The following is a 27,897-nucleotide window of genomic DNA, read 5'->3' as shown; positions in this document are numbered from 1 at the left end:
ATGCTGGGGAACATGCCTAACCGTAAACTCGTGTTTGCCCCAGTGCCAGACCAGAGGAGGAGGCATCATCTGCTTTGGAGCAACATCTAGTGATGGGACAATCGAAGTGGTCAGTATGGTGGATCCAGCCATAGCAGGCGGTGCCAGAGCCAGTCCAGAAGGGCCAGTGCTGAGGTCCTTCTATGGCTGTACCAAGTTCTGTCCGTTGGTGCCAGGGCTTTGGTTTGGGTCACACGAGAGTCCTGATGGCACCCTGGGCCCGGGAGAGAGGCTGGTGAGGAAATCCATTCAATGAACTTCCCAGCAGCCTTGAAAGTATCCGGGGTCACGGGCTGGTCTACTTCGGCCAAATCATCCTCTGGCCTTGGGTCTCGAGCTGTGCTCGACTGGTGTCAAGAGGACACAGGAACTGAGGGCCTTAGCACCATGGCTTCAGTGGCAGAGTGTCCCACCTGGGGACAGTCTGGGCACATGACATGACAGAGCTCTGCCCCTGCTGGATCTCCGTTTCTTCTGCAGCACCAGAGATTGAGAATGGTGCCAAGCAGCAGTGCGTCACAGTACTGTGGAGGCCCTGGACAGGCGGGGGATCTTCCGTACCGATGCCAGCATGCCCTGGATCACTGGTGCAGAGTCAGCACCTGGTGCTGAACAGAGAGATGACTCCATCAAGAGAATCTGAAGGCACGAGTCCCTCTCCCTCTTGATACAGGGTATGAAACCGCAGCAGATCGTACAGTTGACCAAAAGGTGCACTCCTCCCAGGCGCTTAAGGCACTCATCATGCTGGTCACCACAGGCCATGGCTTAAGGCAATAAAAGCAAGACTTAAAGCCCAATGCGAAGGACAAAGGGACATGAGAGTGAACCCTTAACTATTTACACTGCTAACACGTGACTGACTACTTAAGAGTAAGGCTAAAATGACAACGACATTTGAACTATGAAGACTGCTAAGGCTCACTTGCAGAGCAAGCAAGAAATGTTCCAACGCCTGTGGTGGGCAGTAAGAAGGAACTGAGGGGGCAGTGAGCCACCAGCGGGGGTATATATACATGCACATGCAGGTGCCACTCTAGGGGGCTCTCCTGCCGGCGCAAAAGGTACCGCTGAAAGAAAAGCCTTCCAACAGTCCATGCACGTGGTGCACACACACCTACATGGAATGCACATGAGCAATCACTCGAAGAAAAACCCCTTTATACTGTAATAATAAACAAATGTAATGATATTTTTCCATTTACTTTTTAGAATTACTAAGCTACAACTGCATGCACCAGACTCCTAGCTCCCAGAACTGTCTTCCAAGAAGCGTGGAAACTGGATTGTAAATTACTGCCAGTTGGGAGTATAGGCACTGAAGTATAGAAAAATACTCCTCTTCTGAGATCATGGAACAAAGTCCAATCTTCTTTCTTCACACCTCATCACACTGATGGTAACTTGAAGGTATTTCCCATTTACAAATTAATACTATATCTTAGACTAAACAAACTCCAAGCATTTAGTAGATCCAAATGTTATTACTGAGCTTATAGGAGTCAGCATCCACACTATTTACCAAACACTTTGCAGCTTCCCATAGCTTTACAAACACTGTGATCCCTAGTCTACACGAGGGAGTTATTTCGAAATAAGTCCCCTTATTTCAAAATAACAAGTGGAGCGTCCACATTACCAAGCCCATTATTTCAAAATAATAGGATGGTTATTTCAAAATAACAACACCTGCTTCCCTTGAGGAATAAAGCTTATTTCAAAATAATTATTTTGAAATAGTGGTAGTGTGGATACTCCAGTGACACTATTTCGAAATAACGACTCCCCAGAGTAATTCAAACTAATTACTCCCCAGTGCTTCCTGGGGCCCTAAGTCAAGGTAGTGCATCCACATTAACGGAGCCTGCCTCGGACCAATTTCGAGGCTTCCCTGGAGTGTGGATGCACTATTTCAAAATTATCATCTTGGGAATTTTTATTTTGAAATAAGTTATTTCAAAATAATTTCCTAATGTAGACATGCCTGACCGACTTGGTTGTAAGCCAGTGTAAGTCTTTTGAAACAATGAGGGAAGTGCTGGATCACATCAGGTCTTGATCTGGTCCATTAACTAATTAATCTTCCCAACCTTCTATGAGGTACGGTAGTATAGTCATCACCACAGTACAGATGGGAAAAATTGAGGCAGAGAGGTTTATTGATCTGACCAAGGACAGAAAAGGAGGGTCAGTTTCAGAAGAGGCATTAGAACACAATTGCTCCTGGCTCTCATTCCCATGAGCTCCTAGGGGGAAAAATCCCTCAGATCATGGAAATTCACAGCCCTAGAATAGAAAAGGCAGAATGGCCAACTCCCCAAAACCTCTGACTCAGGCACCCAGCTAAAAGGAAACAACAGCACCAGGCAGTAAAACAAACTGCTGACATGTAACTAGTGCAAATACATAGACACGCTACTGTTTAAAGACACAGCAGACAAATAAATAAGCGAGGGTCTGTTACAAAAGCAGCAACAACTGGCTGCTAATTAGTCACATTCCCCCTCAACAGGGCATCACTAGCATGGCAGAGAACATCTCATGGAAATTAAATTCTTAAAAAATCCTACTGCAATCCGTCCCTCAACAGCCCCTTCTTTCCTCTCCCCTCTTGGTTTTTTATTTATTGTAATTACTTTAGTAATAAGATTTGTTTCCTTGTTATTATATATATTACTGTTCACAGCAACCACAACAAAAAAATAATAGCTGGGAAGAGTTATGTTGTTTATTTATCTCCTTTGCTGTTACTGGGCTGCCAGGAAAGGGGAGAAGGGTGCTTGGGGGAGGGAGTATTCAGGAAAAGCAGTAAATAGAGGAAAGCATGTTCCTGAGAAGCAAAGATATATGGGAGCACACTGACAGAGGAGGAGACACTGGTAATAAGTGAATAAAGCAAATAATTCAAGGGGCAAGGCGGTGCCAGCAGATAGAGAACAGAATAAATAACACCTGGCTGGAAGTATAGGTAGAAGGCAGTATCATGGCTCTAGTATCTTTGGCCCAAAGCCATCGACTACACAGGGATTCTTACTTGGGGGATGCTGTGGGAGGACTGTGACCTCAGCACAGTGCAAAGGGATAGGTTTAAGCTGGGATGTTCCCCATGACTTGCTGGCTATTGCTCCACACAAACAGGCCTCTATTAGTGATCTAATGGGGAATCCTTCTTAGCTCTCAGTAGCAATACCAGGGTCCATTTCACTCCACAGGAAACAGGCACAGATGAGCAAGCTGCCCCAAATCCCTATTCCACCAGGTGAAGTGGTACTGACTGGTACAGTCCCCCAAAATGAGTGGAAACAGCATGGAAGTGGTCAAGGTCAGTCTGCCTAGGAAATATGTTGATTCAAGTGCCTCTGCTGGGTAGCTTCAACTGGAGGAGAGCCCATAGCCTCTAGATGGCCTTTAAAGCTGCCTTGCCATGGTAGAATCCCTGGGGAAAGGCAGCAGTCATATCATTACCCATGCCGAATCTCCCCTCCACAGGAGAATCTCTGTAGAGTTTACACCTGCTTTTCATGCCTCCTGCCAAAGCACTGTATCTCAGATATTTTCCATGCTGGACACATTCCCACTAGCAGAGGCGAATACACACATAACCTAACGTCACCCTTAGTCCTCCAGTAAGCGAGCACCTTAATCCATACTCTCAAACACCTAAAGTAGCCTTCTAAGTGACAACGTGCAAGGTGAGGGGGAATAATCCTGCTGTATGCTCCTTTCTTCATCCCCTACCTGCTGATCTCCTGTAAGAGAAACCTTCTCACTGTACCAATTAATGACACTACTCTTAAACAGCCCCTTGTGATCCAGAACTACAGAAACCTTGCAGCTCACCCACTCCATACTGCATCACATACCCATTTACACTCATGGGGTATGTCTACACTACAGCGCTAATTCGAACTAACTTAGTTCGAATTAGTTAATTCGAACTAAGCTAATTCGAACTAACGCATCCAGACTAAAAAACTAGTTCGAATTAGCATTTTGCTAATTCGAACTAGCTTGTCCACACAGAGTGGACCCTGAACCGGGGTTAAGGATGGCAGGAAGCAGTGCCGGCAGGGTATCAGATGAGGACTTAGAGCGTGGAGCTGCTGTCTCAGGCTAGCCGAGGGCTGTGCTTAAAGGGTCCCGACCCACACCCCAGACAGACAGTTCTCAGGGGTGCCCTGCTTGCAAAGCAGTCCTGGCTTGGATTGCCCGGAGTACCCACACTGGGCACATCACAGCACTCGGCCATCAACCCGGCTGCACTTGCCGCAGGCTGCCATCTCGGGAGAGGGGACAATCGGGGAGCTGCAGAAGAGCTTCCACCCCCAGAAGCCTGCAGAGCCAGCCCAGTCCTCCCCATCGGGGGCTCATACCCCATTCCTCCCTCACCTCCTTCCACTTACCACTCCCTAGCCCTCCCCCCCTTCCTGATGTACAAAATAAAGGACAATTGTGTTCAAAAATAGAATCTCTCTTTATTGAACAAAACTGGGGGAGACTGGGAAAAGGAGGTGGGAGAGGGGAAGAGAGAGGGTGGGAGAGGGGAGGGCAACTACAATGATCAGGGGTTTGGAACAGGTCCCATATGAAGAGAGGCTAAAGAGACTGGGACTTTTCAGCTTAGAAAAGAGGAGATGGAGGGGGGATATGATAGAGGTCTATAAAAGCATGAGTGGGGGTGGAAATGGTGCATACAAAAAGTTCTTCATTAGTTCCAATAATAGAAGGACTAGAGGACATCAAAGGAAAGGAATGGGTAGCAGGCTTCAAACTAGTAACAGAAAGTTGTTCTTCACAAAGCGAAGAGTCAACCTGTGGAACTCCTTGCTGCAGGAGGCTGTGAAGGCTAGAACTAGAACAGAGTTTAAAGAGAAGTGAGATAAAGTCATGGAGGTTGGGTCCATGGAGTGCTATTAGCCAGGGGGTAGGAGTGGTGTCCCCGCCCAAAGTTTGTGGCAGGCTGGAGAGGGATGGCACGAGACAAATGGGCTTGGTCACTGTCTTCGGTCCATCCCCTCCAGAGTCCCTAGGGTTGGCCGCTGTCGGCAGACAGGCTCCTGGGCTAGATGGATCTTTGGTCTGACCCAGTACGGCCATTGTAAGCTCAGGGCTGAGGGTCGGGGGTCTCAGTGGACCACCTTGATTTTCATGCACACCTGCTCCTGGGTGGCCAGGCTGGCAGCTCTCCTGCCCTAGACGGCCACTTTCCTGTGCCTAGTGCGGAGGTCGGGGACGAGGTCCACGATGTCCGCACTAGACCAGGCGTGTGCCCGCCTCTTGCCCCGGGAGCCTCCAGCCTTGTCCCGGGAAGAGGGGGAGGGTTAGGGTTAGGGTTAGGCTGGGTGCTGGCAGGCTTGCACCTGGCACGGGCACCATAGCCAGCCCGTGCCCCTTTAAGGGCTCCGGGGCTGGGAGGGGGGCATACGAGTTTCCCTGGTGTTGGCCAAAGTGGCCACCAGGGAAAGCTGGGGAGGGCTAGCCTCCCACTAGTTCGAATTAAGGGTCTACACACCCCTTAATTCGAACTAGTAAGTTCGAACTAGGCTTAGTCCTCGTAGAATGAGGTTTACCTAGTTCGAACTAAGCGCTCCGCTAGTTCGAATTAAGTTCGAATTAGCGGAGCGCTTGTGTAACGCCTATCAAAGTTAATTTGAACTAACGTCCGTTAGTTCGAATTAACTTTGTAGTATAGACATACCCATGTACATGTAACATAGCTGGACTGCTGAAAGCCTTCACTGTATATTTGCAGAGTGCTTGTCACATATTGGTGCACACAATATTTTATTAAGAGAAATAAATTCCCATTCAATTCCCCTGCCAGGAGAGGAGTCACTGGGGATGAGAAGAAAGACGTGCTTTTGTTATCCCTTTCTGAGCAGAAAGCGGTAAAGGGGTAAGCAGTGAGGTACTAAAGTTTGCAGATGATACCAAAGTGTTTAGGACAGTCAAGACAGAAGCAGACTGTGAGGGACTCCAAGAAGATCTCACCAAACTGAGTGATTGAGTAACAAAATGGCAAATGAAATTTAATGTGGATAAGTGTAAAGTAATGCACATCAGGAAAAATAACCCCAACTATACGTACAGTATGATGGGGTATGTCTACACTACAAAGTTAGTTCGAACTAACGGACGTTAGTTCGAACTAACTTTAATAGGTGCTACACTAGCGCTCCGCTAGTTCGAATTTGAATCGAACTAGCGGAGCGCTTAGTTCGAACTAGGTAAACCTCATTTTACGAGGACTAACGCCTAGTTCGAACTAGCTAGTTCGAACTAAGGGCTGTGTAGCCCTTTAGTTCGAACTAGTGGGAGGCTAGCCCTCCCCAGGTTTCCCTGGTGGCCACTCTGGCCAACACCAGGGAAACTCTATGCCCCCCTCCCGGCCCCGGACCCCTTAAAGGGGCACGGGCTGGCTACGGTGCCCGTGCCAGGTGCAAGCCTGCCAGCACCCAGCTAGCAGACCCTGCACCTGGCACGGCACAGAGCCACCCACCCGATGCCCCCCAGCCCACCCCCTCTTGCCGGGACCAGGCTGGCGGCTCCCGGGAGCTTGCCCTGGACCGCAAGAGGCGGGCACCTTCCTGGGCTAGTGCGGACATCGTGGACCTCGTCCACGATCTCCGCACTAGGCACAGGAAAGTGGCTGTCTAGGGCAGGAGAGCTGCCAGCCTGGCCACCCAGGACCAGGTGTGCATGAAAATCAAGGGGGTCCACTGAGACCCCCGACACTGAGCCCTGAGCTTACAATGGCCGTCCTGGGTCAGACCAAAGGTCCATCTAGCCCAGTAGCCTGTCTGCCAACAGCGGCCAACCCTAGGGACCCTGGAGGGGATGGACTGAAGACAATGACCAAGCCATTTGTCTCGTGCCATCCCTCTCCAGCCTTCCACAAACTTTGGGCAGGGACACCACTCCTACCCTCTGGCTAATAGGACTCCATGGACCCAACCTCCATCACTTTATCTCACTTCCCTTTAAACTCTGTTCTAGTTGTAGCCTTCACAGCCTCCTGCAGCAAGGAGTTCCACAGGTTAACTATTTGCTTTGTCAAGAACAACAACTTTCTCTTACTAGTTTCAAGCCTGCTACCCATTCCTTTCCTTTGGTGTCCTCTAGTCCTTCTTTATGGGAACTCAGGAAGAACTTTTCTGAATGCACCCTCTCCACCCAACCCCTGCTTTTAGAGACCTCTATCCTGTCCCCCCTCCGTCTCCTCTTTTCTAAGCTGAACAGTCCCAGTCTCTGTAGCCTTTCTTCATCTGGGACCTGTTCCCAACCCCTGATCATGTTAGTTGCCCTCCCCTCTCCCAGCCTTTCTCTTCCCCTCTCCCACCTCCTTTTCCCAGTCTCCCCCAGTTTTTTTCAATAAAGACAGAGTCAATGTTGGAAGAAACGTTATCTTTATTTTGTACATCAATAAGAAGAGGGGCTAGGGAAGGGTAAGTGGAAGGAGGTGAGGGAGGAATGGGGTACGAGCCCCCGATGGGGAGGACTGGGCTGGCTCTGCGGGCTTCTGGGGGTGGAAGCTCTCCTGCAGCCCCCCAATTACTCCCTCTCCCCAGATGGCAGCCTGCAGCAAGTGCAGCCGGGCTGATGGCCGAGTGGTGTGATGTGCCCAGTGTGGGCACTCCAAGCCAGAACTTCTTTGGAAGCGGGGCACCCCTTAGAACTGTGTGTCCGGGGTGGGGGTCGGGACCCTTTAAGCGCAGCCCTCGGCTAGCCTGAGACAGCATCTCCATGCTCTAAGTCCTCCTTTTATGCCCTGCCGGCACTGCTTCCAGCCATCCTTAAGCCCTGTTCAGAGTCCACTCAATGTGGACTTACTAGTTCGAACTAGCAAAACGCTAGTTCGAACTAGTTTTTAGTTCTAGACGCGTTAGTTCGAACTAGCTTAGTTCGAATTAACTAATTCGAACTAAGTTAGTTCGAACTAGCGCTGTAGTGTAGACGTACCCTCGGGGGCTAATTTGGCTATGACAAATCAGGAAAGAGATCTTGGAGTTATCGTGGACAGTTCTCTGAAAACCTCCACACAGTGTGCAGCGGCGGTCAAAAAGGTAAATAGGATGCTAGGAATTATTAGGAAAGGGATAGAAAATAAGACCCAGAATATCTTACTGCCCCTGTATAAAACTATGGTACACCCACGTCTTGAATACTGTGTACAGATGTGGTCTCCTCACCTCAAAAAAGATATTTTAGCTTTGGAAAGGGTTCAGAAAAGGGCAACTAAAATGATTAGGGGTTTGGAACGGGTCCCATATGAGGAGAGGTTAAAGCAACTGGGACTTTTCAGTTTAGAAAAGAGGAGACTGAGGGGGGATATAACAGAGGTCTATAAAATCATGAGTGGTGTGGAGAGGGCTGATAAAGAAAAGTTATTTATTAGTTCCCTAAATAGAAGAACTAGAGGACACCAAATGAAATTAATGGGGAGCAGGTTTAAAACTAATAAAAGAAAGTTCTTCTTCACACAGTGTGTAGTCAACCTGTGGAACTCCTTGCCAGAGGAGGCTGTGAAGAATAGGACTATAACAGAGTTTAAAGAGAAGCTAGATAATTTCATGGAGGTTAGGTCCATAAAAGGCTATTAGCCAGGGGATAAAATGGTGTCCTTGGCCTCTGTCTGTCAGAGGCTGGAGAGGGATGGCAGGAGACAAGTCGCTTGATGATTGTCTTTGGTCCACCCTCTCTGGGGCACCTGGTGCTGGCCACTGTCAGCAGACAGGATACTGGGCTAAATGGACCTTTGATCTGACCCAGTACGGCCGTTCTTATGTTCTTATATTCTAGCACCCTGCTATGAAATCAAGGCATAGGCTTCCAAAGGAAGTTAGAAACCCCATCATATGGGATATTTAGAGATCCAGTAAATGTGCGGTAGGATACAGTCCTGCACTAGCCATGGAAGTGACCTAACAAGGCTTTTCTCTTTCTACCTTTCTATGATTATCTAGGATCTCAAACCCTGACACTTTAGCTTCAGTGACACATGGGGTTGCCAATTCTCCCAGACCAGACACACCAAACACCGTTTGCAGCAAAGGCATCTGATCCATCCAGTCTAATCAAGTTGAGAACCATATTGATGCAATCAGTGAAGAGCCATAACTCAGCTGGGATGGAGAAAGCAGCCTGGATAAAATAGGACCCAATCAGTGATGGGGGGGGGGGAGAGGGAGGGGGAGGGGGAGGGGGAGGGGAAAGGACAGAGACAGAGACAGAGACAGAGACAGAGAGTGTGTGTGTGTGTAAAACAGAAGCAGGACAATCTGTGGCTAAAAACCAAAAGAGCAAATCAGAACTCCTGGGCCTCATTCCTATCTCAGTCACTGACTTATTCATGTAACTTCTCCATGTTTCACTTTTGCTACTGCTAAAACATGAGTTAATACTGAGTTAATACTGGCTCACACAGTTAGGAAGGCTTCCTTGTCTAAACAATGTTTCGAGTTCCTAAAATGGATAATGTCTCTGAAAAGCCAACTGTTCGTATGCTTCTTTAGTTCAAGACCCGGAGAGAGAACAATGGGAAAGAGAGAGGCAGGTGTTAGAGAAGAGAGAGGGGTAGTACAGACGGAGGAAAGGAAAAGAAAGAAGTTAGAAATGCTGGACATTGGCAGGGTCTGGTCACACACTGGTAATAGTGGCCACATTTGTGAGTATGTCTACGCAGCAGGGCTAAAGTCTAAATAAGCTACACAACTTGAGCTACGTCAGTTGTGTAGCTTGAGTTGAAATAGCTTATTTTGGCTTTTGGCGCTGTCTACACAGCAGGAAATCCAAATTCAAGAAAGAGCACTTTTCATCAAGCTTCCTTTATTCCTCATAAAATGAGGGTTATGGGAGTCAGAGTAAGCAGTTCGACATTATTTTGACAATATGTTGAAATAACTGCGTTTAGTGTAGACATGGACTATGTTATTTCAGAATAACATCAGTTATTCCAAAATAACACTGCTGTGTGTACGTACCCTGAGGGGCAGAGATGGGAAGGGGAAATGAGGGGATGAAACATGAACAAAGAATCCACAGGTTTTTTTGTGCTGGTTTCATGTGGAGTATTTTTAAAACTAGCGCATTTCCCTGGAAGTTCCCACCTATAGCTTGATCTATGATCCTGCAATGCTGAATCATTTTTAATTTAATGCTTCTGGGAAGTGGGGAGGAAAAAAACCCATCAAGCACAGGCACAGTTGGCAAGCACTGGGTATTAACATTTGGCAGCATTTATTATTGCTGTTTATGGTGATATAAATTAGGTTTATACTGATATAATTAATAACCCTAAATTTAAGTATAATAAATAGCAATATTTATCTACAACTGCAGTGTCTGGAGAAGCCCTGCAAGAACACAAAATGCTGACTACTTCTTTGTGAGTGTGAGCACATGAAGGCAGTGAGCGAGAATGTGAGCGTGTGTTAGGGAAGCAGATGTGTGCGACTGTACATGAGTTGTGGGTGTGGACTATTTATGAGAGTAACACAAGCTCATATGCAAGATAGTACAGGTTGAACCTGTCTGGTCCAGCACTCTCAGGATCTGACTGGTGCCGAATCAAAGAATTTGCTGGACCACGGGAGGTCAATATTCTCTAGCAGCATTATCAACACTTCCATGGCTTGCTGGGCCCTTAGAAGACACGTGGGGTAAATTAGAGCTAAATAACAGCACAGTACATTGACAGTCAGGATTGGTGGCTATAAACAAGCTTTATGGGACTGTGAGAAATTTAGCCACAATCATGGTAAGTGGACATCCAGCTAACAAAATTCATGCCAGACTACAGGTGTTGCCAGACCAGAATGTGCTGGATTAGAGAGATTCAACTTGTAGAGTGTCACACAAGATGTCAACATAGCATGCAACTGTATGTCAGCACGTGTCCCTGGGAAGGAGCTTATGAGTGGCTGTGTGTAAATGAAATTCCATGTACCAGTCCACAGTCTGAGTCTCTTAGGATATGTCTACACTAGCCCCCTAGTTCGAACTAGGGAGGCTAATGTAGGCATTCAAAGTGGCAAATGAAGCCTGGGATTTAAATATCCCGGGCTTCATTTGCATCTTCCCGGGTGCCACCATTTTTAAATGTCCCTTAGTCCGAACTCCGTGCCCGCGGCTACACACGGCATGGAGTAGGTAGTTCGAATTAGGACCTCGTTCCACTAATGTGGCCATAATTAAGTCTATTCCAATTTCCCTTGAAGGCCCTGATTCAGGACATATTGCGCAGCTCTGACAGTAGTAAGTCTAGTTTGAGACTACAGCACAGATTTCAGCCCAAGTGACAGATGAAAGGATTTTTTTTAGCAATTTTGAGACATTTCAGTTAGCCTATTTTAAGTTACACAACTGTAAATCTAGCATGTTTCTTAGCTGGTTTTGTGTGGGAGTGTGGCTTGTTGCCTTTGAACAAGTCAAACTACTGCAAACTATTTACAACATTGAGTTTAGGCAGTTTTGAAGAGACATTATACAAATCTCCAAGCAGTGTTACAGAATTTTCATCCACAGATTTCAAATGCTTTGTAGAGGTGGGAGCATTAGCATCCCCATTCTGGGGAGGGAGAGTGAAGCTAAAGTGCAGAGAGGTCACAGAGCAAATTAGTAGGGGTACGTCTGGACTACAGGCTTTTGTTGACAGAAGTTTTGTCGACAGATACCGTCAACAAAGCTTCTGTCGACAAAGAGCGTCTAGATTATATCCAGTTCTGTCGACAAAGCAAGCTGCTTTGTCAACATGACAGTGTAGATGCAATAACGCCTTCTGTCGACAGAACTGTCGACAAAAGGCGTTATTCCTCGTAGAATGAGGTTTATAGCCGTCGACAAAACTGCCGAGTTTTGTCGACGTTATGTCAACAGAACTCAGCGGCAGTGTAGACGCAGGTATAGCTTTGTCGACAAAAGTCCACTTTTGTCGACAAAACCCTATAGTCTAGACACACCCTAGGAGAGCCACAAGTAAAACCCAGGTATCTAGACCCAGATTTTACAATAAAGGGTGTACACTGCCTTCCTACAAGGTCACTCTCTGCCAGCCAATTCAAGATGGATGCTATTGCAGAATGAGTCTCACACGGTGCTCTCATTCTCTCTCCAATAGAGCCTTTATATTAGTTCTTTATTACTTTTGTTCATTTTTAGCTCAAATAATTTTTTAAAAAGCCATTCAAGACAGCTCCCCGGGCATGGAACGACCTACTGCCCACTTCTTGCCAAGAGCACTGATAAAGAATGTTTATTACTTTTCTTAAAAGATAACGCCAAATTAATCAGAGCTATCATTTGATTGGCTACATGCCTGGCTGCTGTTCTCTGGGAAAGGGTATAGAACAGTGCACTCAGACAAACACAACAAACAACACATAGTCATAGTCACATTTTCTTTCGGGTTTGAACAAAGCCAAGCTCAGCTGTGATGACTGTTGACACGCTATGTTTTTATACAAAGAGCATCCCCCTACACACAGACTTCATTTACAGTCAGTTCCAGAGCTGTGATTCCTTCTATTGCTCAAGGATGGGGCTAGATTGTAAAAACACTGAAAAGAATGAAGAACTGGGGAGGAGAGATGTTTCCCATCTCAGCCTCGTGCTGCCGGAGTGTAATCACATTACTGCATTCATGTCTGTGTTAGAGGAATATTTGCCACGTGTAACTTTCAGATCACATTAGCCAAAGCAAACAGCGAGGCCCTGCTTGTCTTGTTACTGCATGAGGCTTCTGGAGTGTGATTTTGCAGGGCCCTGCTGGGATGAGAGTGCTCTTCCATTGGGCTGGGTATGGCAGGGAGCCACGGGGGTGACAGTGCTGCTAGCAGGAGCCTTTTTTAAGTGCCACGCATTGGCATCCATCTCTATGACTGGCGATGAAGTATTATGCACGCTCTGATACCAAGGGAAGATGGGGGGAGGGGAGGAGGAGCTTCAAAGCACTGCAACAAAGAAAAAATAATCCTCTTTTAAATAAGGAAAGATGCTGAGATATGGGGACTAGAGCAGCATTAATCCATGGCACAGATTGTGGGGAGAAGGAGAGATGGATAGAAGTCTGTGCTTCCGAGGGGGGAAAATTTCCAATCACTCTGCTCATTAAAAAGCCACATCCAGGCAGGGATGCTCAAGGTAATCATCTCAATCAAATTGTCCTGGCTGGCACTTTCAAGAGCCTTCCAAAGAGCAGAGGAGAGCATTATTTCCTCCTGACCCTTTGGGTATAGGGCTGAGAGAGGAGGCAATGAAATGTGCGTGGGGGTGGAAGGGAGAATCCTGGCCCAGGAGAGGCAGGGAGTAGGGTATCAGACATGGAGGCATGTTTCAGAACCCTGTGATGGTGGAGAACAATGGAGGCTCAGGAGATGGGGTGGAGGTCCTGGAACAGACTGGTGATGCTTAGCTACCACAGACACTGTTGTACTGTCTGCAGAGCACCCATGATGGCATGAGAGCAGGGGAATGAAGGGAATAGTGGGGAAGCCATGGCAAAAGAAGCAGACAAGCTGAGAGAAATGCAAGATCCAAGAGCAGTTAGATTGGATTATCTTTGCGTTTTGTGTTTGTAACGCGCCTAGCACAATGAGGTCCAGCTCCATGATCAGGTTTCTAGGCACTGCCACACTATAAATAATACTAATTTGGCATTTGGGTCTAGAAGTCAATAGGCCTGGCTCCTAGTCCCACCTCTGCCACTAACCTGCTGTGTGACCCTGGTGTCACGTTACCGGATTTTGAGGGGAGCAGACAGATCACTGCTGCACCCATGGGGGGGGGGGATGTTGGCCCCAAAAGTGGCACAGAGGGGGGCCATGTGAGGTGTCAAATAGAAGCCTACTTTCTTCTGATTCCATATATGCTATTCATGTGATTGTGTAATGTCAGTATGTGAAGTTATAAGCATGTATTTTTGTGTGGATACCAAATGTTTCTCTATATGTGGTTGAACTATGGGCAAAGCAGCTCAGCCTATGGACATGCTAACAAGCAAAGGTCTGGAACAATAGCCCTCTATAGGCCAAGGACACACCTCAAGAGTGGTGACTCATCCCTAGGGGCTACCAGCAGGGAATACAGGGATAGGCCATGGGCCAGGTGACCTACTGTAGCCAAGAAGAGACCAAGAAGGAGGGATAAATAGGCCATGCGGCTGACTCCATCTTGGTACTCAGCTCAGCACTTCATCCCAGAGGCAGCAGTGCAGGGATCGAAGAGCTGGAAAGAACTGTGGACCCATCCTGATCCTAGGATGCGCAACAAGGACTTTTAAGCCAGCAGCTGTAACATCTCTGCTAGAGCCTGCATCAAGAACTGGGAGATTCGATGCATGTAATGTACTATCCTTTAACAACCTTACTCTCATGCTTTTCTTTATGGTAGTAATAAACCTTTAGATGTTAGATGCTAAAGGATTGGCTCAGTGTGATTTGTGGGTAAGATCCAGAGAGTAAATTGACCAGGGATCTGTGGCTGGTTTCTTGGAACCGGACAGAACTTGTTTGGGGTAGGTGGGAAGGGGTGTTAAGACCCCCAACATGTGCATGAGGCCCAGGGCCATCTGGGGCACAGATATTGCGGGGTTGTTGGAGGGGTTTTGCTCGTGAGGCTTCAGGCAGGCAGCTGAAGCGCTCTGTGGGACTGATTTGTGGCCTGTTTGGAGAGGTCACCAGTCTGGGGACTGTAAGGAGCCCTGAAGTTGAGCAATTCGCCCTAAGCGGACGCCCTCAGCTGTGCCCAGACACGGCCCGGTCCATCACACCTGGGCAAACTTTACTGCTGTGCCTTTGTTTCTCCTCTTACTCTTTGCCTGGCTTGTCTATTTAAATTGTGAGCCCTTCAGGGCAGATTCCACTTCTGATAATGTGCATGTGCAAGACTTCACACCATTGGGGCCTCTACACATGACTAATTCAAATTAAACACAACCCCAAGTACAATGCTTTCTTGGCTCATTTATGGCTCCCAAGAGGAGGCTGACACAGAAGTATCTCACTGATATGAAAACTTGGAACCACTCAAATCTCCAGTTATTATTTCTGATAGAATTGCAAGAGAGGAGTGAGCCTGGAGGGGAGATCTCACCCCAGAAGTAGGGGGCACAGTAGGGGGCACAGCCATTTAAGGATGGAAGTGACATCTTATTTTCCCCTAACACTTGCTTCTCCATTTTCTCCCTATGTAGTAATTTGGAAGCTACAAAAGTAGGTGACTGGATACAATTAGGCATTTACCTTATCCCTGTTCCTGAAGATGTCAAAGCATGTTGCACACTTTAACTAATTAAGCTTCACAACATAATTATAAAGGGTGTCACCAGGAATGCAGGGGGGAATGAAATTAAGAGATGAAAAAATATATACTCAGTATCAGAAACACTTCCTGTGCGTGCTATACTGTGTGCTGTGTGTTAGGTTGTGGAATAACCAGTGTAGCATTTGAAATGAACAGGTAAAATACTCGTAAATATACAACTGGCAGCAATTCTGTATTTGCAGGGAGACAAACTAGATATAGCCCTTTTCCATCTCTAACCTCTACAACTACCCCCATTTTTGCAGCTGGGAAAATAGAGGTACAAAAGGAAAAACTGTGCCCTACTACCACACACTAGAAGTTCCCTACTGTGCACTTAGGGTGCATCTACACAATACCCTTACCTCGAAATAAGCTACGCAATTTGTGCTCTGCAAATCACATAGCTTATTTTGATCTTATTTTGAAATAGCATATTTGGAAATTTGGCACTGTCTACATAGCGCCAAATTTTGAAATAAAGCACTATTCCAAAACGCCCCTTATCCCCCGTACACCTTATCCATCCTTACAAGGATGTCGGAATAGCAGGCCCGTTATATTTTGGTATAACAGGATCTCTCTTAAGACACGAAATAGCTATTTCAGGATACCTCCGGTATAACTCCACAGTGTAGACATAGCCTTACCGACCCTCATTCCAAGATAGAGGAGATCAAAGCACAGCAGGCAACATCTAGTATATGATAGTGTGTAGCAAGCTGGGGTGCAAATCTATGACACATTAGCCTAACTGGTCATCTAGACAAGCCTTGACTTGCCCAGGGCTATGCAGTCAGAGGAGGCACCAAGAACAGAGCCAGGATTTCCAGGTTCATCTCTCAAGCAAGAGGTGCTCCCATCACCAGAGTCAGGTTCGAGCTCCCTCTATGTCAGGCAAGGTAGAGTTCCTCCTGGGTGGTCTGAGCTCAGGAAGTGACACTTCATCAAAGTGCCATGCAGAGCTCTTTCCTCTCCACTGAGGTCTGACCCTTAATGAGTCACCTCCTGAAAGCAAGAAAGGTCAGGCATTCCCTCCAGTCCTCCATCTGCTACAGACTTTAAGTGCAGTGAAAGGGAAAAACAAAACAAAAGAAAAGAAATAAGAAACAAACAAACGAAAAACCATCCATTTTCCATTTGCTTGTGCTGCCTGAAAGGATTAGGGGAGTCAGTGCCTCCAGAGACCTAGGACACTCAGGGGTTACGTCTTACTCCATTGAATAGAGCTGCCAAGCTGCTGTTGTGCCATCTTCCTTGGAGATGATATATCATTAATGACATGTTGGTTCATCGCACCGTGACGGGCTGGAGAATATCAGCGCAATCCCCAGCACCTGCCCATTGGAGCTTTTGCACAAACTCAGAATGAATTGATTTGGGAAGTTTGATAAAGTTATTTTTATTTTCTTTTGTTGTTTTACATTTGTTGCTACTGTCTCTGCACCTGTGGGTCCACCCAGCTTGTACAAAAATCAGAAGGGTGCAAATGCTTCAAGGAAGGGTGTTCCCAGAAGATCCCAACACAGGTTTACAGACTCAAAAGGTCTGAAGGAGCAGCCATAGTTCAAGTACTTATCTGCACCTATCTCCCAGACCTTTGAGCTGTGGCCACAGACATGCATGAAACACAGTTACCAGTGATGATCAAAAACATAGTACCTTCAACACCAAAAAAGCAAGCCCTTACTACTGACCAAAAGGAGTAACTCCTCTAGCTGTAATCAGTGAGCAGTTATAATCCCTGAAGCCTGACACCAACAGAAGACATAAGAACAAAAGAACATAAGAACGGCAGTACTGGGTCAGACCAAAGGTCCATCTAGCCCAGTAGCCTGTCTGCCAACAGTGGCCAGCACCAGGTGCCCCGGAGAGGGTGGACAGAAGACAATGATCAAGCGATTTGTCTCCTGCCATCCCTCTCCAGCCTCTGACAAACAGAGACCCAAGACATCATTTTATCCCCTGGCTAATAGCCTTTTATAGACCTAACTTCCATGAAATTATCTAGCTTCTCTTTAAACTCTATTATAGTACTAGCCTTCACATGATCACCCTAAAAAGAACATGGTGAATATATTTTACTACCCCTACCAAGTGGTCAGACTCCATGTTCAGCAACATTTGGGGTCTCCCAAATGTCACATAAGCCCACCTCATCTACCCCAGTTCTAAAATAGTGTTTCTCTCCAATTCACTGGCTGTATTTCAAGTTCTCTGTCAGAAGTAGGATAGTTCTTTCTTCAATTCAGTGAAAAGAGTGAGTGACCATTGTGTTGTGGTAGAAAAGGAGGGAACATGCAAAGAAGACTCCAAGAGTATGTCTGCCCAGTGACAACTGTATAGAACTACCCTACCTGAGCTCCTTTGAATCCAGCTAACAAGCGTAATAGCAACAAAGACAACCCAGCACAGATTGCAGAAGCTGCAGCATGGGTAATACACACCCAGCAGAGATCTGGGGTCTATACTCAGCTTACTATCTACCACTCTAGTCCTCATGGCACTGTCTTCACTGCTACTGTTACCCACGCTAGCTCAAGTAAGCTAGCCATGCACAGCTTTTGCTGTGCAGACATTTCCCACAGGAATTCAGAGCAGATAAGCATTCCGTAGGCCCAGGAGAAATCAAAATCTATCAAGAAATCTTGAGTGGGGAGGAAATGAAGGGAGCGTCACTGGGTGGAAGTATTGAACTGAAAATATAAAATAAATCCCTTATTCCGCTTCCCTTATCCCCCTTGCAGGCTATCCAAAACATCAATTAAAGCATGTTATTCCCAAGCACTGCTACCTTGCAGGTGAAGTGTGCGCTGAATGATTTAGTAGAGACAGATGGACCTCTGTTTAGCCAGCTAGAGCCAAGTTAGGCCATGTGGTTGTGGTACAGCTCTGTCCTGGCAGCAGGGAGATATTATTGCTTCTCACAATTGTGAAATCAGACACCAAATGAGTGGCTTTCATGTGGAGACTGCTCACGACATGTGACTAACACAGGAATGCCAGGATCCACAGGAAGGATGGTCTCCTGCTGAAGGCTCATAAGGTTTGCTGCCCAGACTTAGGTAAAATTTGCCATGCAGGCCCAGGTAAGGGTTCTCAGACAGTCCCAAGATAAATAACAATTGACACAACTCACTTGCCATTAATGACTCCATCGGGATTGAGCATGGGGATGATTTTGAAAATGAAACATTTCCTCAGGAGCTCAGCAATAGGGTCGCTGCCCATGAGAAAGTCCATGGTCCCCTTCATTACCCAGCTTGCATTGCTTTCTCCAGGGTGAACACGTGCCATGAGCACCACATAAGGACGATGGCCTATAAAACAAAAAGTAAGACTTAGGTTGTTGTTTTGTATTTTCTCTTTGTGGGTGGCATTTTGCCTTTAATCCCTGGAGAGAATAATATGACAATTGCCTAACAGAGAAGCCCTCCCTGGTTTTGACATTTCCTAATTCTAAAGGCCATATTTTCCAATTGGCTTCCAAAAAGCACCCACGATTTTCCACAGGGAACCTGACCATCCCTGAAGTTGCCTGCACAGACAACTGTATGCACAGTTATAGGGTTTCTGAATGTGCAGATAACTGTACCCATGAAACTGGAGCTTCAGATTTCAAGTCCATTTATGAAAGTTTGATCCTGTACATTAATGTTGAATTGCAGTGGCGCTCAAAGGTGACCAGACAGGATTCCATTTGCAAACTCAGAGCTGGAATTAATGTCCCTCTTTCCTTCCACTTCCTTAAGCCCCTCTCTTCCTGCCAAAGAGTAAGTGGGTTTAAAATAATGTAAGTTGTACATGTGATCTGAGAATTCACAGAGTGCTATATCTTGAGTCCAGTAAAAGAACATGAACTAGAACTCAGTTTTCCAATAACCTTATTTCCATATTGTTTGCATAACTTCCTATGGATTATGCTGATTAAAATACAGTAAATGTCTTGTACATTTAAAAACTGCAAGAAAGGATCACACTGTCCTTTGCAAAGCCACTAGCAGTATTTTGCCAGTTTCAGAGAGTGAGGCTTCTACTCCATTACAGCCTATGCACCGTCTGTCAGTAGTGCTTTGAAGTAGCAACCAGCAAAAACTTCAGCCTTTGCAAAGACATCAGCTGTACTTTCCCATTTCTAGACATTTTCTTCTCTCCCCCATCACCATGATTTAGTGCTGTTTTTCAGTCTCACTGCTGAGTGAAACTTATGGGACTGTGCAGTTGTAGCGGAGAATGGGGCTCCTGAGAACTCGGAATGGACAACAGCTGTAAATAGCACAAAGCAAAATAAAACGTGTTCTCTTTGGCAATTGATGACTACAGCTTTAACAACTCTTATCTCTTCTCTGTGTGGGAGCAAGTGCAGCATGTTAATTGAGGGGCCTCACTCCAGTATATGTATTTCTGCCCTCAGCCGACAGAAAAACTGAAAGCAGGGTCAGTGTGCTAGCCACAAAAGCCAAGGACAGTTTACCATAATTTTGCCAGTGGTGTAAGAGGCGTGAATCCTGCTCATCTGAGGAGGGTGACCAGTGTGCACTTTTGTCTCAGCTGGACCAAATGCTACAAAAGTGGCTGGAATGTGTCCAGAATGTCTTTCCAGAGACCCAGTGGAAGATATTTGAGATACCTTCACCTGCCTGGGTTCTGCACCTTCTGAGGACTCCTGCAAGCTGCTGAGTGACCTCATCCCTCCACTGAAGACAATAGGTTGTTGAGGACACCCAACACCTTGCAAGACTGAGCCTTTTGGTTCTAGTAAAGTCACATGGGGTTCTTCCCCTGGCTTCACACATGGATGCTACTGAAATTTAATTGGCTAACATTACATATAGGCTGTGTCTAGACTGCATCCCTTTTCCGTAAAAGCGATGCAAATTAGACACATCGCAATTGCAAATGAAGCGGGGATTTAAATCCCCCCTGCTTCATTTGCATAAACATGGCTGCCGCTTTTTTCCAGCTCGGAGCTTTGCCGGAAAAAAGCGCCAGTCTAGACGAGAATCTTTTGGAAAATAAAGCCTTTTCCAAAAGAGCCTTTATTCCTTATTTTAAGAGGAATAAAGGGATCTTTCAGAAAAGGCTTTATTTTCCGAAAGATCCGCGTCTAGATGGCGCTTTTCTCCGGCAAAGCTCCGAGCCGGAAAAAAGTGGTAGCCATGTTTATGCAAATGAAGCGGGGGGGATTTTAATCCCCGCTTCATTTGCAATTACGATGTGTCTAATTTGCATCCCTTTTACAGAAAAGGGATGCAGTCTTGACACAGCCATATGGTCTGGTTGGAGTGGAATAGATTACCTTAAGCTCCACAGAAGGAGATTGCTGGTACATGAGCTGAAGCTTCTTTTTAAAACATGCAGACCCTATAGAGTGAGTTCCTTACAAACACACGGGCAATTCTGACCTTCCATCCACAAGAGGATTGCAATACAGGTGCATGCCAGCGGGTGCACTGCATGCTACCGTAGACCTCCTTAGGCCTCTCTATAAGGAGTCACTTATAAATCCATGCTGGATTGCTTTTCTTCCCTGGATTGCACCCTACACGAAGACTAATGAAGCAGTAAATAGAACAAAGCACTGATGACACAGCCATAAAACTACCTTTTACTGAAACATTCCAGAAACGTAAATTCAGTTCTGTGGTAAGTAGGGGCCTAGGAGTGAGCTGATTTTGCACTTTAAGCAACTTGGCCACTTATCTGCATTAATATTGCTTCAGTAAAGACAATGAATATTATTGCTCATGAAAGTACTGGAAAGAGGCTCTGGCCAGTTATGTCAAGCATAGACAGGCCCTGTGTGAGTTTCATGGACCCAAATCACTGGATGCAGCTCAGTTATGACATCAACTCCCCCCAGCTATTGCTAGCTCCATACAAAGTTCTGCTGAAGCATCACATAGAATCATAGAATCATAGAACTGGAAGGGACCTCAAGAGATCGAGTCCAGTCCCACCCTGCAGGACCAAGCACTGTCTAGATCATCCCTGACAAGTGTCTATCTAACTTGCTCTTTAATATCTCTTGTGATGGAGATCCCACAACCTCCCTAGGCAATTTATTCCAGTGTTTAACCACTCTGACAATTAGGAATTTTTTCCTAATGTCCAACCTAAACCTCTCTTGCTGCATTCAAGCCCATTGCTTCTTGACCTATCCTCAGAGGCCAAGGAAAACAATTTTTCGCCCTCTTCCACTCTTTTAGATACTTGAAAACTGCCATCATGTCCCCTCTCAGTCTTCTCTTTTCTAAACAAGCCCAGTTCTTTCAGTCTTCCTTCTTAGGTCATGTTTTCTGGATCCTTAATAATTTTTGTTCCTCTTCTCTGGACCTCTGCAACTGGACACAATACTCCAGTTGAGGCCTAATCAGTGCAGAGTAGAGTGGAAGAATGACTTCTCATGTCTTGCTCACAACGCTCCTGTTCATGCAACCCAGAATCACGTTTGCTTTTTTGCAACAATGTCACACTGTTGACTCATGTTTAACTTGCCCTCCACCATGACCATTAATAACTATTCTCTGAGAATGGATGCACTCACCTTGTAATAGCCCCATCTAGGTTGCATTTCCCTAGTTTGATAAGGTCATGTGAGACCATGTCAAATGTCTTACTAAAGTATAAGTATACCACGTCCACTGCTTCTCCCTTGGCCACATGACTTGATATCCTTATCCATGGGACCAACAGCTCATCTCAACAATTAGGCTGTGCACAGTTTTGGCCAGAATATCCATCTTCTTGCTTGTTTAGGTGTGGCTCACTTTCTGGAGTTGCAGATTTCACTTTTCCCGGTCATTTTCCCTCTGGCCCTTATCAGGACACTATTGCATAGCAAGATTGCTGCAGAGAGCTTTCTGATTGGTTTGACATGATTTGTTATTTACAATTCCATGCTGGCTGTTACCTATCACCTTATTATCTTCCAGATATTTGCAGATGGATTCTTTAATTACTTGCTCCATTATCTTCCCTGGCACAGAAGTTAAATTGTCTGGTCTCAAATTTTCTGGGTTGTTCTTATTTCCCTTTTTCTAGATGGGAACTACATTTGCCCTTTTTCCAGTCTTCTGGAATCTCTCCTGACATCCACGACTTTTCAAAGATGATAGCTAAAGGCTCAGATACTTCCGCTACCAGCTCCTTGAGTATTCTATGATGCATTTAATCATTGCTGACTCAATTCATTCCTTGCTATTCCAGTGCTGGGCTACACATAGCAAGGCCACTGCATTTGACATCTGTCCTGCTGTGATAGTCTGGAGTGCCACCTAATTGTCAGTGGTACCCACTTGCAAGTGGTTTCATGATCTGCACAGTCACTAGGGATCGCTCTCTCACATGGTTCCTTCAAGGCTAAAATTTGAGACCAGATGTCCAAAATATTAGGCCAGTTCTTAGACAGAATCCTTGCTGAGTTCTGAGGAAGCTGCCAGAAAGCTCAAGTTAGCCATTTATCTCTGCAAAGCCCACATGGCACATAACCTTCTCAGGGAATGTAAATAATAAGAAGAGAAAGCACAGAAACCTTTTCATGCTACATAAAGCCTCATCCAACTGATCATGTCTTGTTACACGGTGTTACATTTCGACATGCCCAGAATATAACACAGCACCAATAGACGCCAAGAATCCTGAGGTGAGGGATTAAAGAGACACCGACGCCTCCTGGGAAACTTTGAAAAATGTCCTTTGAAGTTAGAATTCTGCTAACATATCACACGTTTCCCATCTTTCTTTCTCCCTTCATTCATTATGACTCCAGCCCTGGTATTTGCATGAAAAGAGGAGCTTTGTGCCTTCAGTACAGCTTGCCTGCACCTGCTGCTTAATCTTGTACCCATTGTCAGGCTCCTCTGGCTATAACATCATCAAGGCTTGATGAAAGGCATTGCTGAAAATTATGACATCAAGGTGGGGAGCCAGTAACAGAGGCATAGAAAAAATGTGAGGGGCAAACAAAATCCCATTGTCCTTCAGCATACAGGCAAAATGGAGCACCATTCCAACTGGGCGTGTTCCAGATGGGGATTCTGAGCTTCTCAAATTTCAAGGCCCTTTGGATCTGGCTCCACCCACTGTAAAGATAAGTGTCATCTATATCATATAGGACTGGGATTTTCAAGGGAATCTATAGGGGTTACATATCTAACTCCCATTGAATTCAGACTAGGTCAGGATTCAGGTTTGAATTTTCCCCATCTGCTAACACACTATCTCTCTCTCTTTGTCTCTCTCTCTCTCGGCAACCCAAGTTTTTTTTTCATGCCATCCGTAAGCATGATAGGTCTTCATTTTTTGCAACACTTAATACTTGTGCATTCAGCATCCCAAAGCCTGATAGCTACAGAAAGCCAGAAAGCAGACAACATGTGGTGTGAAGCAGTCACAACAGGGCTCCAAGAATACTGTATGGGATTAATATATAAAAGCAGCTGGCCATGAAACCACTGATTACAGATATCACAGGAGACACTGATACAGAGTTTTCAGTCTCTTTTGGTTGCCTCAAGACCTGGTAATCTCCTTCATCCTCTGTCTATTGCGTCCCTACATTATTCAGGTTTTTTTTTTAAGTACATAATACATGTATTATTATTGTTCTGAATGGCAAAAAGAGAACATTACAAGTGTAAATTGCCTTGGCCATGAACCGCCTGTTCTCTGCTTTCATATCCTGGTGGGGGTATTTCAGGCTCCAAGTTGCTTGGCAACCTCCTTTTGTGAGTGTGTCATTTGAATTCATTCACCTTTGAATCAGAGATGTTCAGAGACGACTGGCCGGTCAGAACACAGGCACAGGCTGCTCAGAGTGGGTGCAGCTTCACATTGTGTCACTGCTGGTCTTTACACTTAAGGAGCTGTCAGGTAGGGTTTTAAATCTCTTTTGAGGCATTTGAAAACCATGGGAAGACACTGCCACCACGTTATTTCTCCATGGACATGGTGCCCTGCCTACAGAGCATGGAGGATGGCTTGCCACTTCCTCCTTCCCACAGTCTCTATGCTGCTGTTAGCCATAACACTGACCTCCCAGTTTGCCCTTCCAACAGATTATCTAGCTGTCTGATGTAGCTAGCACTGGATTAAGGTTAAAATAACATGCGTATCTATCATTCACACCTCATTTTAGATGAGCCTGTATTTGAGTTGCTCCCAAGTATTTTGTACTGCCTCATCACTGATTTTCATTCTGTGTGTTTTGAAGGTCAGGCCTTGGATTGAAAGCAACACAGACTGCCTTGTTGTATTGAGGCAATCTATCTGAAGCAAGGCAAGTAGAAGGGGGATAAAGAAGCTATTACAGGTTGAACCTCTCTAGTCCGGCACATTCAGGACCTGACTGGTGCCAAACCAGAGAATTTGCCAAACCATGGGAGGTCAATATTGTCTAGCAGCATTACCTATATTTCCACTGCTCACTGGCCTCTTGGAAGACATTTGAGGGTAAATTAGAGCTAAATAACAGCACAGAACACAAAGCCAGGACTGATGTCTGTAAACAAACTTTATGAGACCACAGGAAACTTGGCCACATAAGTGGACATCTGGCTAACTAGAATCATGCTGGACCATGGATGTTATTGGACCAGAGTGTGCCAGACAGGAGGCATTCAACCTGTACTTTGTAGGATTGCCACCTCTTAAGTATATTATATAAGAAAGACCTCAGGGATGATCCTGATACCATAAATTGGACAGCTGGCATTGTGTATGGAGTACCTTCACAGATTTCCTGGGACAGCTACCTCAACACAGGGGGATGATCCTGCAAAATCTTGTACAAGTGGCAACCCTAATTCATGGAGGGATACATTTGGGAATAAGTCCTGTTGTGATGGTACTGTACACCCAGGTGTAAGAGTAACTATCAATTGCAATTATTGGATGCCAGGAAGAGCAAGGGGCATGGAAGCAAGAGCACAGATGGAACCAGTCTGAATGTTGACTATGGACAATGGGACCACAAACCCCCAGAGCACTCTCACAGGTACCCCAGACGTGGGTAGCTAAAGTGTCGAGTCTGGTGCAGAGATCTGAAGAGAGAATTGCTGAATCTTTGGGCAGATTTCCCCAAGGAAGGGGATTTCACCAGAAATGAATCAAGCAGGAAAAATTGGCTGAAACAGCTTCTTTTGTCATAAAAATGTCTCCCCTGGCAATTTATAAAGCTGGGAAAAGGAAACTCTGATAATTTATGTGACAGTGTAATGGGCTTGGGGTGACATATGATACTTATAAAAAGTGAACCCGAGTGAGACAGAACTTTAATAGGTTTCCAACTCCAAAATGGTAAGGTTGCAATTTATTGCATCAACATTTCATGTTGCATATTCACTGTTCATATCCACAAATACCTATGTTTACCTATCTAATTTGAAGTGCAGACTTCAACCAAGAGTAAAGACTTGGAAACCATTCATTGGTTTCTCTGGTCAGTCACATATGCAAGAGAACAAATGCACCACTAGCCTATTACAGAGCACATCCATTGATAACCACAGAGTTGTGCTTGCATATGCCAGCAAATAATTTACCCAAGGACTTTCTCTGAACTCAAAGCTACATACACCCCCTCAGATTACAGCTGTCAACCCCACTGACACAGCTGTGGCTTCTTTTCATGTTTAAAAAGGGGGTATATGACCCAATGGGAAAGATAGCAAATGGGATCAATGCAGAAAAGATCCTCCAGGTTACTCACAGAGAATCGCTGCATTGAAAATTGCTGTTCCTACGCTGTGTAATGCTCCACTTGGTGCCGGGTACTTTTCTCCATCTGAAATCCACAGCTCATCCCCAGTGCAATTCCACTGTCTCTTGTGCTGACACTGCCTGCTCTCTGAACATAACAGCAAGGAGGAGGAAAAACTGCTTAGAGTGCTACACAGGGGTAAAATCAGGATTAATGGGATGAGACTTAGCAAAAGAACATTTAAGCTGAATATCAGTGAGATCTGTCAGACTGAATAGGAGTCTCCCTTGGGAATGGCAGAAGTTTGTGTATAACTAGAGTGTTTGAACACCAGAAGCTGTTCTGTACAGAACACGCCTATACAAGCCCAGACAATAGAGGAGGTGATTTAACAGGTATTTCCTTCATTCATTTCTATGGACCAGTTCCTGAAGTCTTTACTCTGACAGAACTCCCACTGAGAGTCTGGACAATGAAGGATTAAAAAAAATCCATGAATGCAGACTCAGTATTCTACCACAGCAAGTTGAAATAAAGTTGGGTCCCCCCAGTTTCGATCCTACTTTCCTGGGGTGACATATAAAATGGAGAATGGAATAGTGTTCCAGTCAGAGCTAGGAATAAGCATCATCAAATGAAGCAAGAAGACATAATATCCAGGAAAACATTCAACAATTTGTAGGGGACAAGCATTCAAGTTGCTGTCTGAAGGGCCAGCTCTGAAGCCAGGAGAGCATTCTGCTCACAAATATTGTTTCTATGGAACGGAGATACATTTCCTGCTGAATCCCACCTAAAGTAAGTAAATGTTCATTCTTAAAAATATCTTGTGTCTTTACAAGAGGCAATGGCCTATCTCTGCCTGTGATTTGAGATTCCCTTGAGGGGATGAATTTTAAACAAACACAAATTATGAGGCAGCAGTACAATTGATCTCCCATTATCAGAGGGTTAAAATGCCAATTTTTATCAAGAGATAAATCATCACAGATTGGCTCCAATAGGAAAAATGAAATTCCTGGTCTTCACTTGATTTGATTTTTATCACTCCTTTGCCCCAGAAATGTTCAGTCAGAGAATGTTTAAAATAAATTTTCATTCATCACACACTAAACCAAACTGGAAGGGTTTCTAAATGTGTGTGTACATGTGCATGCAAGATACAGAGAAAGAGAGAGGGGAGAAAGGACAGAGAGGAAACCAATTTTTGAACAGCAGCTTCTAACACTTCAGAGTAGCAAAGCCTTCACACAGCAAAGATCTTTTGTAGGTTTATCTCCTTGGTGACATCATTGTCCGTATTCCTACCATCTCGCTCTCCCATTCTGCTCCTAGTCATTAGAACAGTATCTCCCAGAGGCGGGCACAGACAAAACTTCCTCATTTCACCGAAGAATTTGGCAAGGTAGGACCATCTCCAACTTTCAGTAATAAAGCTTGCCTTGATGGCTCAGTAGAGAGCTCCATATAGCTATGGGCAAGGCCATCAGATAAGGAAGCAACCCATAGGGACTTCTGACTTTGAGCAGAAGGCTGGCTGCTTCATGGGAGTGAAGCTGCTGTTGGCCAAGGGAAGGAAGTGAACTGCGCGATAAAGAAGTACTTCATCCTCTAGAGGACTGTGCAATAAGGAGCAGGAAGAGGGGATTAGAAGAAGACTCTGAATAAAGGGGGAAATCCTAACATGCCTCCTGGGCATCTATAATATACTTCTGTCCCAGCAAGGGACTGTTCCACACATAAATAATATTGTTTAATACATGGTTTGGGTTGATGCAGATAACAATGAGGTAATCAGACTGGAAAGGGTGGTTTCATTTCTCTGTGATGCTTATTGAGTGATCCGTATGGCTAGTGAT

The 27,897-nt window shown here is 45.5% G+C and overlaps 1 protein-coding gene across 1 annotated transcript in view; it reads right to left on the bottom strand.

Moving 5' to 3' along the window:
* AGBL1 (AGBL carboxypeptidase 1) overlaps positions 1 to 27,897 on the bottom strand; it is a 485,420-nt gene that overhangs the window by 292,086 nt on the left and 165,437 nt on the right. The window contains exon 18 of the mRNA XM_075897043.1: positions 18,476 to 18,656. Coding sequence (XP_075753158.1) covers positions 18,476 to 18,656 — 181 coding nt within the window. The remainder of the gene's footprint in view (positions 1 to 18,475; positions 18,657 to 27,897) is intronic.

Source organism: Pelodiscus sinensis, chromosome 14, assembly GCF_049634645.1.
Source record: "Pelodiscus sinensis isolate JC-2024 chromosome 14, ASM4963464v1, whole genome shotgun sequence".
NCBI classification, from domain to species: Eukaryota; Metazoa; Chordata; order Testudines; family Trionychidae; genus Pelodiscus; species Pelodiscus sinensis.
The sequence above is the reverse complement of the archived record's forward strand: the minus strand, read 5'-3'. Positions and strand labels throughout refer to the sequence as shown.